This window comes from Micrasema longulum, unplaced genomic scaffold (genome assembly GCF_059751315.1).
Source record: "Micrasema longulum isolate JH-2025_06_02 unplaced genomic scaffold, ASM5975131v1 h1tg000939l, whole genome shotgun sequence".
In the NCBI taxonomy this organism is placed as follows: Eukaryota; Metazoa; Arthropoda; class Insecta; order Trichoptera; family Brachycentridae; genus Micrasema; species Micrasema longulum.
Genome location: NW_028278130.1, coordinates 1 through 13,771, shown reverse-complemented (window position 1 = coordinate 13,771; position 13,771 = coordinate 1). Strand labels below are relative to the sequence as shown.

General features: G+C 34.8%; 1 protein-coding gene across 1 annotated transcript; it reads left to right on the top strand.

Annotated features, from left to right (window-relative positions):
* Positions 1-20: 20 nt before the first annotated feature.
* On the top strand, positions 21-12,851 carry Serinc (serine incorporator TMS1; the record flags this gene model as incomplete). Its single annotated transcript, XM_088232030.1, has 7 exons — positions 21-197; positions 2,366-2,530; positions 3,930-4,024; positions 6,045-6,140; positions 7,605-7,783; positions 9,473-9,588; positions 12,643-12,851. Coding segments are annotated over exons 1-7 (896 nt in total), but the record flags the coding sequence as incomplete, so codon positions are not given.
* Positions 12,852-13,771: the final 920 nt, after the last annotated feature.

Sequence of the window (13,771 nt, the reverse complement as noted above, 5' to 3'; positions counted from 1 at the left end):
ATTTTATCTCTGACGTCTCTGACTGCAAAATTTCCGTGAAGTTTCCTTGACAGTTCCTGTATCTTGTTATTGATAAATAAAGAATAAAGCTGATTTTGCCAAGTGTAGATTATAACTTTTATAAAACACGTTAAGATTTTAGTTCTTGCATCCCAACCAATATGGGGGCGGTATTGGGCATATGTTCTGCTGCTCAGGTAAATATATGACAGCATTATCATTTGTCTGGCTTTGTTCTCTGTGATAAAAAAATATTGATATTGTGAGTCATTGCGCAGTTAATCCAGAAAACATATAAACTCGCATTATGAATGCACTTAGGGAAATTGAAACCAAATCTGTAATGTCTTAAGATTTTAAAAATAAGTTGAATTAGGTAATAAATAATAATTTGACATACCTACCAAAAAATTAAAAATACTTAGTACACTACCACTTACTTATTTTAACAATAAGTCCTCTCTCCCTCTAACGGGCTTCTTCGGGCAGGTGAATATTTTGTTGAAATGAAAATATATTTATCTTAATCTTTTCAACAATAACAACAAACAAACCATCACGCCGTTTTACTGTAGGGGTAGGCGGAGAGTATAGAACCTTATACATATTACTCTATCTTGCATCTAGACCTTGCTTCCTCTACATTCATACGTTTATGCACGCACGCCGATATTCCGACTTTGACATATCCGTCTTTAAGTATTTGTAGGATTTGGTCATAAATAAAAAAAAAAATTATTTTTTTTCATAAAAACAAAACACATTATAGAATTAATACAATGGTTTCAATATGTCGGTAGAAAAATATAAATAAAATGTATCTCAATTACATTATGAGGATAACTTTTATTAACAGCAACAACAAACCATCCGTTCACGCCGTTTTTCCGTAAGGGTAGGTAGAGAGGATAGAACGCCATATCACTATCTTTGCATACATATCTCGCTTCCTCTACATTCATACATCTTCTCATGCACGCGCGCCGATTATTCCGACTTTTGACATGTCCATCTCCAAGTATTTGTTGGATTTTTAATTTTGAGGGCCATTTTCAACGAATTGTAAATAACTTACTATTAGAAAATGGGAATCATGTTGGGGTAGAGTCGGACTCGAACCACGGACCTCTGAGCCGTGAGTCCGAGACACTAGCCACGGGACCACAGCCCGATTTGGTCATGCCATGTCTTTCTCGGTCTTCCTCTATTTCTGCATCCATCAACATTCGCATTGTAAATATTCTTAGTATATCTCTGAACTTGGTCTGGAGAATTTTATCTTCAACTTTGACATCATACTGAAGCTATGTCATTTTAGTGTACCGTCACATACGCTTCCCCTTGTTTCATATCGATGTACATACCCTAAATTTGAAAGTGGAGGGTCGGTAGTATATCTTTGTAATCGCTAGAGAGAATTTATCTTCAACTATACCGACAATGTGAAGGTATGACGTCTTTATCTTCCTATCATAATCGAGGCCCAGGGGAATGGAAAAAAAACATTTAAGCAGGCTACTTCCCAATTGTTCTTTTGTAAAGATTAATAATGGTGATGATTCCAATTTATTATATTTCATCCGGTCGTTCAACCGGTCACTGGATATTCCAAATTTGTGAATTAAAGTATCACTCGTCATTTATATTTATTTTTTATTTTCTTTTATTTAGGAAACATACAGTACAGTTACATTGTTTTATATTTTACACAGTTAGACTTAACTCTAATGGACCAGTGAAGTTTCCATATTATAAAATAATTATATGTAAGGTACAAAATTAATTAAAGTACAAAAAAGAGAAGGAAAATAAACATAAATAGAAGTTGTTTAAAAATTAAAAATGAAGAAAATTTGTAAAAGTAATTAAAAGTTAAGAATTAAAATAAAGAACGAAAAACACACTTAGATGTAAAAATAAAATAAAATAATAACATTTTTTTAAAAAGGAAAAACATAAATATACACATACATATTTTAAGGGATTTAAAGAAACGATGAGAAGAATCTTTAAAGAATCTTTAAATAAGAAAATAAATTTATGTCAATTTAAAAAACATCTTCAAAATTAATGACACATAGTAAGGCAGCAATATATTGATTTCTTTTACATAAACAATATAAGTAATTAAAAGTAGTTTAAAAGTATAAAAACATGTCAATGTGGCAGAGAAAAATGAAGGAATAACAGGTATGGCAAGTAATATTCAAAATTTGAAAAAGCAATATAAGGAGAAGATTTTAAACCAAAGGTAGTTGATAAAATTTTAGTAAAGCAATTATCAAGCTTTTATTTATATAATAAATTACAATGAACTTCCATCAAGAATTTTCACTTACAAACTTAAATGTTGTGATGATTCCAGTTGGCATGTTGCTGCGGCAGCACGGCGTGCTCGCTGTGCTGCTCCGCGTGCCCTTCGTGCCGGAACTCCACGTCCACGCACCTCATGTACGCGCTCATGCTGCTCGTGGCTACGGCCATCGCCTGCATCACCCTGTCCCCGGGGCTACAGGACACCTTGCACAAGGTAAGCATCCCCGGCTGCAGCTGCTTAGCACGCTGGTTCAAACAGGAACCGGAAACAGCCTGTGGTTATTTAACTTGAAAATATGTGAATTTTGGACCGGACAGAGGTTTGTGATTGATATACTAACGTAGTGGCAAAGGCGGATCGTCCATATGAGCGATTATGCATAATTTTACATTTATTTATTCATATTTTTCTCTTACAAACTATAATTAATAATAAAAATAATGTGACCTCACTGGGGTTGCCCGTGCCGAGGACATTGAACAATATACTTTTTTGAAATGTTTTTACATTTGAGAATTAACAAAGAAGACTACTTAATAAACAGAGATAATTAACAAAATATTCAGACAGTTTTAAAAACTAGGTATAAATGTGCATCTATATTATTTATATTACAAAACACACAATGAAAATAACAAAAACCTAACATAAGATATACACTTGTGGAGCAGTTGATTCAATATTGGTTTGGGCGAATGAGACAATCCATTTTACTTCTACCTAGCTCCACTATCCATTTTTTTATAGCCTTTTTAAACGTTTTCTCGTTTCATTATTTTTATTGTTTGTTCATTGCCACTGTAAAGTCGTGTGGCAACTTGTAATGTTATTCGGTCTGACAATGTTTTAAGTATGTCCAAATGTTAGCAGACTGGCTGAATTTCCTCCCTAGGGATTCATTCAGATCTAAATTTGTTGCAACGGAGAGGGAAAACATTTTTGAGAAGGGAATATGGACGTCTAGGCATTTACAGGGCTTATGACCTGTCATTGGCTGGTTTAAGTGGCCACTTTATACAATGTGATATATTAACCATTCTGCCTATGTTTAAACATCCACATTTCCTCAACTCTTCCACCTGTTGACTTTTGGGAAGTAAAAGAGCTGAAACCTTTATCATGTGGGTGATATTCATCTGACTAAACCAATTCACCTACTAGGCAATGCCTGAAAACAATTTTTAAATAATTATACTGTGCGTTTATGTATGTCCAAACGTTTGCAGACTGGCTGGATTTCCTCCCTAGGGAGTCATTCAGATCTAAATTTGTTGCAACAGAGAGGGAAAGGAAACGTGGATATTTAAACGTAGGCAGTGGTGAATGTTACACAGTGTGTAAAGTGGCCACTTAAACAAGCCAATGACCGGTCATAAGCCCTGTAAATGCCTAGACTTCCATATTCCCTTCTCGAAAATGATTTCAAACAAATTTAGATCTTATTTAATCTGTTTTTATTTTTCCATTTTAGAGAAACATCGCCAATCGATTAAATGTCTCAATTTTCAGTTTTTTTAAAAAAAAAATATTTTTTTTTTTTTTTTTTAAGTTGATTTTTAAAAAAATATTTTTCAAATTGACCTTTTTATAAAATCAAATAATTTTTTTTCAGTTACCATTTTGCGTAAATTCTACAAAGAATTCCCTCGTGCCGAGTTCTGTGACGTTTGACTGTGAAGCCGCCGTTGGATACCTGGCCGTTTATAGGTAACATGTCCCATATTTTTATTGTGTAAAAGCTTCCGCCCCTTTACTGAAACCGTTCATTAAGGCTAGTGTCTTTCTTCAGTTTTGCATATTCACTAACAATTTTTAAAAAACTTATTTACCAAAAATGTGTATAATATTTCTTTTCAATCAAACTCTGAAAATAACAAAATATAGAAACATTAAAAGCTTTCATTATATCACTCACTGTAGTATTGTCAATTTGTGATCAATTAAATGCACGCGGTCAGTACATTAACTTATTCTTGATTCCCTGTATGTGAGTGAAAGAATATTTATTTATTTAACTTTTTGTACATAATGTTATTTGTACATTGGCGGGCTCATTGCCAAATGGCAATTTCTTCCAACCAACCAATATATTTATATTCTCCTTTATTTATATTCCATGTATAAAATTATTCATGTATACAGAGATGCTTTGACTATCTAACTAGGGTTATTTACCCCGTTCTAAGCTTGTCAAAAAAATATTTAAAAAAACAGTAATTAATACGTAAAAACAATTATAAAAATAAAAAACGCAGCAAAATACATGGCAAAAAAACATAGTAAAAAATGAAGTAAAAACATAATTTTAAAAAACCCAGTAAAATACGTAGACAAACAAACCATTACGCCTTTTCGCCGTAGGGGTAGGCAGAGAGGATAGAACGCCATAACACTCTATCTTGGCATACAGACCTCGCTTCCTCTACATTCATACATCTTCTCATGCACGCACGCCGATTATTCCTACTTTTGACATGTCCATCTTCAAGTATTTGATGGACTTGATAGTGCCATGTCTTTCTCGGCCTTCCTCGTTTTCTGCATCCATCAACATTTGCACCGTAGATCCTTTTAGCCGTTCTTACGCTGTCCCTGCGCTCTACATGTCCAAACCAACGCAGCACCCCTTTCTTGATTCTGTCGATAATGCATGGCTCAGCCTTACGCACTTCACGCATCTCGACATTTGTGCACCTATCATACATCGTTTTAACACACATTCGCCTGAGGGATCGCATTTCGACATCATTCAACCTACTTTCATCATCATTTTTCTCCGTTGTGAACTGCTAGTTTAGCCTCCTGCGATAAACATTTGTTTGCCAAAGTAGATTTCAGTGCACCGTTCACCCTGTTCCCGGCACTCACCCTCCTTTCAATATCTTTCTCGGCCTTTCCGTCCCTAGTAAACTTACTTCCCATGTACACAAATTCTTCTACCTGATTCAGAATATCTCCGTTCACACTGATCTCACATTTGATTATATATAGTAGACAAAATAAAATGCATAGTAAGTCTAATCCAGAAGTGTCGCAATTAAAAAATATTACCTAAATATTTTTGATAGTGATAGTTATTAATGTAATTTATATATGTGGTGTAAAGTACTGTGTTTTATGTTTCTTATGTAATGTTTTCTTTCTATTTCAGATGTATTGACTATGTATGATATGATGTATTGTCACAAAAATGATTTTTAAATAGTTTATGTACGGTCCCAAATGAGTTTTTTTAATAACTCCCGGGAGTATAATATGTTTTATCAATATATATTTTTTAAATACGTAGAAAAAATAAAATACTTAATAAAATACATAGTAAAACATATTTAAAACCCAAAAAAATCCGTTGTAAAAACAAAATACATATTAAAAAAAATATATGTGCATAGCAAAAATAATGTTTAAATAAATACAAGATACAAAATAAAAATTATAAACATACTATGTGAGTTCCAAATTTGGACCGCAGGACAGCAAACCTGGTCATCGTCTTCCTGGCGGATAGTCTCGAAGATGGAGAGACAGTTGGATTCCAACGTCCCAAGAGTAGCAGCTTTCTGCTTTAACAGATCAACAAGTCTAAATGAGGAGGCATAAGAGAAAGATGACAATTTGATTTATCAATACTTTTTATTTCACCAATTAATTATTGTGATCATATTGTGTTTGATCATCTCTATTTTCAGAAAATCTTTTAAAATGAATATGTATTTTTTTATTTTAGAATCTACTTTATTCTATTCTTGTTCTTCACTATGATGGCCCTTCTAACTGCTGGAGTTAAATCTTCTAAAGATGCACGAGCTGGAATCCAAAATGGGTAAGTGGATTTATTCCCTAGTTTTATTTTATTTCCCATTGGTAATTTACTATATAAATAAAACACGAGTGATACTTTAATCCACAAATTTGGAATATCCAGTGACCGGTTTCATCGCTTTCGCGACATCTTCGAGACTGGTATCTTTATTAAAAAGTTAAATGTATTTATACAGAACAGAGGTAAGGATACATAATTCAAAGTTATATGTAAGTAAATTAAATAAAGTTATTTTTATCTTAAGGATCATTATCAACAAATTTTCTATGGGTTAACTAATTAATGGATATAATGCTATTTTAATGAGTTTAAGTATTTTATTTTATTGTTGGTGTCTCATCCTTCGTGAGTGTGGTTTTGTTTCAAAACCACACTCACGATATATAACTTTGAATTATGTATCCTTACCTCTGTTCTGTATAAATACATTTAACTTTTTAATAAAGATACCAGTCTCGAAGATGTCGCGAAAGCGATGAAACCGGTCACTGGATATTCCAAATTTGTGGATTAAAGTATCACTCGTGTTTTATTTATATAATAAATTACAATGAACTTCCATCAAGAATTTTCACTTACAAACTTAAATGTTTTTTCCCATTGGTGTTTATAATTGAATTTGATTCAGTGATTGTTTGAAAGAAGACAACTTGTTATCAAAGAAATCAAGACTGGTATGTTTGTTGGCAGACCTAAGAATTCTGGGCATAGGGGAATGAAAACCACGGTTAGTTCTATGGTTATCGGTATGAAAGAGTATGTTTTGTCTGAGGTTTCTAGTTGGGATATTTAATTTTATTGAGCTCAGTAGTTCAGTCGCATCAAAGAGTGAGTTGAGAATTTTAAATAGGACTAGAAGGTCGGATTTATTTCAACAGGCTTGAAGAGAAGATATATTTAAGCTAGTTTCTAACCCATGTTAACACTCAATATATTTACTGAATTGTCGGCCTCGTGGTGTAATGGTCAGCGTGTTTGCCTACCATGCAAGAGGTCTCGGGTTCGATTTTCGGCATGGCTGATAAGAAATATTTATTTGAAAGGGTGTTTTTACACTAAAAATATTTCATAGTACCTAAAGCGTGAGACTGATCATCTTCCCTCCATGTAACAGAAATGATCAAGATACGCTGCGATTGGTGTGCGAATGCAGTGCCCTATGCACCATTAGGTGCGGAAAGGGAATAATGATGATTTGAAGTTACCTAGTAATTACTCCGCAATATTACTTTTTTCCCTTGTTATATATTCATGTCCTCGAGCACAGGATGACGATGTCCATCTCCAAATCTTTAGCAGAATAATTTAGGCATATCTCAGGCGCATCAAGGCTTAACAAAGTTCTATAGATGGAATTCTCATTAGATAAGAATGACCTTTATAATGCCTTTTTGTACTTTAATTATTAGTTAAAGTTATTTTGTTATTTTTTTTTTTATATCTTACGAATATTTTCTTATTTAGTTTCTGGGGCCTGAAGTATCTGATTGTGATTGGCGGAGTGGTGGGAGCCTTCTTCATCCCCGAGGGGGAGTTCGGGGTGACGTGGATGTATTTCGGGATGATCGGAGGGTTCCTCTTCATCCTCATACAGCTGGTGCAGATTGTGGACTTTGCCATCACTTGGGCCGAGTCGTGGATTGGTAAGCCCTTCGGAGAAATTTTATGTTGTGCATGTTCTAAAATACAAAAACGAACATACAAAGCAAAACAAAATTGGATATATATTTTTTTCTTATGCGTAGTAAAAATTCGGGCATTTAATTGAGGACATTGAAAGCAAAGATAGCAACCTTAAAAAAAAAATAGTGGGCTGGGGAGGTTGCACCGCGTCTATCATGAACCCCCTAATAAACGTTAAAAAATAAATATTTAGAGTGATCCTTCGATGTCCTCCCACTTTCCCATCGGAGACATTGTTCCAATTCATGAAGGTTCTGGACATTAGATTTTTTATTTTTTATTTTTTTTTTTTTTAAAAAAAAGAAATATTTGCGTTCTTATGATTTACCCAAATATTTAATTTTGAGGGCCATTTTCAACGAGTTGTAAATAACTCACTATTAAAAAATGGAATCAAGTTGGGGTAAAGTGGGATTCGAACCACAGACCTTTGGTCCGTGAGTCCGAGACACTAGCCACAGGACCACAACCCAATCTAATAATTTTTTTAAAAGAGTCATTGACACATTTCTGGTCGTGCGGCTACAAGAGTAGATCCCAGCAGATTGCCCGTACGAGGTTTTCTTGTAATTTCAATGACATAATTCCAAAAACACATACGACGTTTGCTCAGAGGAGTTTCTCTTTTGTGGCCCTGTGGCCTGTGGTTCAATGTCCTGCATGAACGTATTAAATTCTCCGAAATTAAAGCCATTTTCGGGAAGAGTTAACAAGTCTGGATTTTGTCTAAAGGAAGAGACCATTGCAGGAGACTGCTGCGAGATATTGCATAGATTTATATACTTTTATCCGTATTGTCTAGGTTTATTGAAACATATATGTATGTTTATGTAATAATATTTAATTTTTATTTTTGCTATTATTTAATTGTGTACGTGCTTCCACTTACCATTATGTTGTCTCCCAACTCAACACAGGGCCCTTGGCCTCATAGAGTTTGGGATGCGTTTTTTTTTTGTAATATATATATATTAGCTGTTTTTGTAATATATATATATATTAGCTGTTTTTGTAATATATATATATTAGCTGTTTTTCTTATATATATATATTAGCTGTTTTTGTAATACATATATATTAGGGAGCTGTTTGTATTAACATATTACAACAGAGATAAAGAACATTTTAGAGAAGCTAATATAGAAGTCTAGGCATCTACAGGGCTTATGACCTGTCAATGGCTGGTTTAAATGACCACTTTACTTACACACTGTGTAACATTCACCATTCTGCCCATATTTGAACATCTATATTCCTTAAATTCTTTCATCTGTTGATGTTTGTGAAGTTAAAGAGCTGAAACCTTTATTTATGCGGGTGAGATTCATCTAATTGAATTGTTTCACCTACATACTAGGCAACGCCTGAAAATGTTATTTTTTCAATTTCTATACTTCTTCATGGACCAGGTGTAGATGCCTAGACTTCTATATAAGCTTCTCTAAAATGTTCTTTATCTCTGTTGTAATATGTTAATATAAACAGCTCCTCGGGGAGTTGAATCCAGTTCTTGTCTACAAAAATTCGGACAAACTCAAAATATTGTTGATATATATATGTATTTTTTATAGTTCTAAATAATTGTAGGGAACCTGTCTGCAATTCGGACACACTCAAAACATTATTAAATCAAAATGGTTTGTTTGCAGAGAATTCTGAGAACACTGAATCCAAAGGTTGGTACGTCGCTCTCATGCTGGCCACCCTACTGAACTATGCGCTGGCCATCACTGGAGTAGCCCTCCTATTTGTCTACTACACCAGGGTAAATACTTATTCATCCTGTCTTTACATTAAGGGCGTACAGCCTCTCTTAAAATTTTATAATAATGCATTTTCTTGGCTTAAACGTTACCTTTTTAGCTCGGCGAAAATTGACAAAATTCTGAAAAAACTTGGCATGTTACATCTAGCACCAAAGGAAAACTTTTTTTTGTCTCACAAAGAAAAACATATGATTCTACTAAATGTTATTAAATATTTGTATATAACCACTTACCGACTTTTCTATGTCTACCGGTTTCGAGACGTGCCCGTCTCTTCGTCAGGACACCAATTAAACCAACATGCAAACTATGCACCCAGCGCATTGCCCGGTTCCGATTATTGCAGCTTATTTTTCAATTCAAAATGTATACTGTATTTTAACATTCAAAAACCCAGTGCGTCGTATATTTTCCTTGCTAAGTTCACTTGCAGATTACAGATATTATTTCGAGCTTCTCTATTTGGAGAGTAGCATTTCGAGCGTTATTTCCTAAAGACCATTTTCGTTTGATAGTATTCTGTTGACATATGACGCCAGTTTTTTAGTCCGCGCGTTTTAGCTAGTGGCGCCTCGCTCGGTGTCGTCAAGTTCTTGCATTATTCATTCTCAGTTTAGAAGGAAACGAAGCTGACGGCTCGGCGCGGCGCAGCGCGGCGGTCACGGCGGTCACGTGACATTTTTGTTGCAATATTATTGCGAATATTTCTAATGAATGTTATTATGTTATGTAATGTAATATGTAAAGTTAAAATTATGTATTTTGGCATAAATTAATTAATTTAAATCTAATCTTATTGTTTTTTTTTTTATTTTTCAGAAAAAAAATATAGTAAAAGAAAAAATATTTTTTTGTGTACATAATGGGAGTGACGTCTTACAATAGAATGTTTACTTTCTTTTATATTAGTACCTAAATAATTGCAGTATAAAATGTAAATTACAAACAAATATACGGTGTTTTTAATCAGTGCCAAACAAAAAGGAATTATGAATATATTTATTTTACTATCCTTATTTTTTAACATATTTTATTTTTTTAAACTTTTGCATACATGTACTGTCTTAAAATAATGGAGAATATACCTACATATTACGCAAAGTTATTAATTGTTGTTTGTTTGTTGTGTTGTTGGTAAAAATTATTTTGATTAAAAATAAGTAGGTATTGCGTCTTCTGTTGCCAGCAGGTGAAACTGGAGCTGGAGAGATGAAGTTGTTTTTACACAAAACCATAAAAAAAAAATCCGTGTACCTGGATATACTTTTTTTTATACGCCTCCACTCATTTGCGAGATTACTTATATGTATGTAGTATGTATGTACATGCAGGTACAAATTATGAAAAAAATTAAAGCTTACCTATAAAAAAAGTCTCCGCTCGCCACTGATATCAGGTCTACATATTCTCACCCATTTTTAATTCTATATACAGTAAAACCTCTTTTTTACGTTCCTCAATTTTACGTTTTCCCGCCTTTTACACCAAAATGTTCAGGACCCATTTTTCTTCATACATTCTCATGAATATTCCCCTAAACTGACGTTTTTTACATTTTTCATCACTCCGGTTTTACGTTTAAAAAAAAACAGAATTCATTTGATATGTCAAAAAGTCGAAATTGTGTCTTAATAATGGTGCCGTGGACCGCGCGCAACCGCGTGTGCCACGCAAATGAAGAATAAAAAAAGGCAAACAACTAATAAAGGATTAATTATTGTCTTAATCTAAAATCAAAGCAGGTGCAGTGTAATTGACCTTTTAGTTTAAGTGTCTTCCTTTAGGGTTAGTTGTAGTTTTCATTTGAACAAAAACGTCATATTGACTTGTGCAAATCATGAGACGCAGTTGACAAACATTTAGGATCAATGAAGTTTTAATATTAATAAATTGCTATGTTTTAAACAACAATAGAAATATTGAAATGTATGGGAGCGAAGTATGGAATTGGAAAAATAATGATGAAAGTAGGTTGAATGCTGTCGAAATGCGATCCCTCAGGCGAATGTGTGGTAAAACGATGTATGATAGGTGCACAAATGTCGAGATCCGTGAAGTGTGTAAGGCTGAGACATGCTTTTACATTTTACATTTTTTTTTGCACCACAACAGGCCAGGAGGCCTAATTACAGTGGTGAATTACATCACAGAGCACCCAGGCTTGAGAAAAATCACATTTTTATTTTTTGTGTTCTCACCGGGAATCGAACCCGGAACCTTCCGTGCGTGAGTCTAGCGTCTTGACCACTACACCACGGAGGCCGCCTGCATTATTGACAGAATCAAGAAAGGGGTGCTGCGTTGGTTTGGACATGTAGAGCGAATGGACAGCGAAAGAACGGCTAAAAGGATCTACGATGCAAATGTTGATGGATGCAGAAAACGAGGAAGACCGAGAAAGACATGGCACGATCAAGTCCATCAAATACTTGAAGATGGACATGTCAAAAGTAGGAATAATCGGCGTGCGTGCATGAGAAGATGTATGAATGTAGAGGAAGCGAGGTCTGTATGCCAAGATAGAGTGTTATGGCGTTCTATCCTCTCTGCCTACCCCTACGGGGAAACGGCGTGATGGTTTGTTGTTGTTGTTGTTGTTGAAAGTTATAAAAACGATGGTTTAAAATGTTGTCAGTGTGAAACAATTGTGCTGCGATCTATATGACAGTTGTTTTTAGTGTTGCCATGTTTTTTATACGTAAAACCGGAGTGACGAAAAGGAAAAAACGTAGATGGGGGAATATTTGTATGAAAATGTATGAAGAAAAATCAGACCTGATCATTTCCGTGTAAAAGGCAGGAAAATGTAAAAATAAGGAACGTAAATATGACGCTTTACTGTGTGTTCTGGTGCAACATTGTGCAGTGACTTAACATAAAATAAGCCAACAGAGTTTGTATTCTGCCCTCCGTTGTTCGCATAGTCTAATGAAATTCCCGAAGAAGTGAAGTGATTATAACTGAACTTAAACATTTGAAATGAAAAAAAAAAAGTTCAAAATAATTATTTCTTGTGTTAAGATTGGTATGCACTGTAAATATTTTTGTTACAGCCCGACGGCTGTGACCTGAGCAAGTTCTTCATCTCCATCAACCTGATCTTCTGCGTCATCATCAGCGTGCTGTCCATCCTCCCCGCCATCCAGGAGACCCTTCCCAGCAGTGGCCTCCTCCAGTCTTCAGTGGTCAGCGTGTACATCATCTTCCTGACCTGGTCTGCGCTCAGCAATTCAGGTAATCACGCTTTGCCAACCACGACAGCGTGATTTCCCTTTTCAGGACCATGCCTGAGGCTAGCCATCGAGTGGATAACACTCGTGCACGGTTATGGTTCTTTTTCACGCACAGAACCACATTCTCAGCAATCTTTTGAATACATCCAATGTTTGGAGACAGTCTGAATTTCACTCCCTAGGGATTTATTAAGATTGAAATTTATTGCAACAGAGAGGCAAAGCATTTTTGAGGTGGGAACATGAATGACTATCATTAATGATCTAATCTCTTTTAAATTTATTTCAACAGAGAGGGAAAAAGTTTTCGAGAAGGGAATATGGAAGTCTAGGCATTTACAGGGCTTATGGGCTTATGCCACTCAAACCAGCCAATTCCCTTCTCGAAAACTTTTTCCCTTTCTGTTGAAATAAATTTAAATACGAACAACTCCCTAGGGAGGAAATCCAGCCAGTCTGCAAGCATTTGGACATAATCAAACATTGTTGAATTACTACCTGGTAAAAGAAGAAGTATAAAAATTGGAAAATTGTTTCCAGGCGTTGCCTAGTAGGTGATTTGGTTCAGCCGGATGAATCTCACCCACGTGATAAAGGTTTCAGCTCTTTTACTTCACAAAAGTCAACAGATGGAAGAGTTGAGGAAATGTGAATGTTCAAACACGGGCAGAATGGTGAATGTTACACAGTGTGTAAAGTGGCCACTCAAACCAGCCAATGACAGGTCATAAGCCCTGTAAATGCCTAGACTTCCATATTCCCTTCTCGAAAACTTTTTCCCTCTCTGTTGAAATAAATTTAAATACGAACAACTCCCTAGGGAGGAAATCCAGCCAGTCTGCAAGCATTTGGACATAATCAAACATTGTTTAATCTCTTTTACTTCACAAAAGTCAACAGATGGAAGAATTGAGAAAATGTGGGTGTTCAAACATGGTTGTGCAGAATA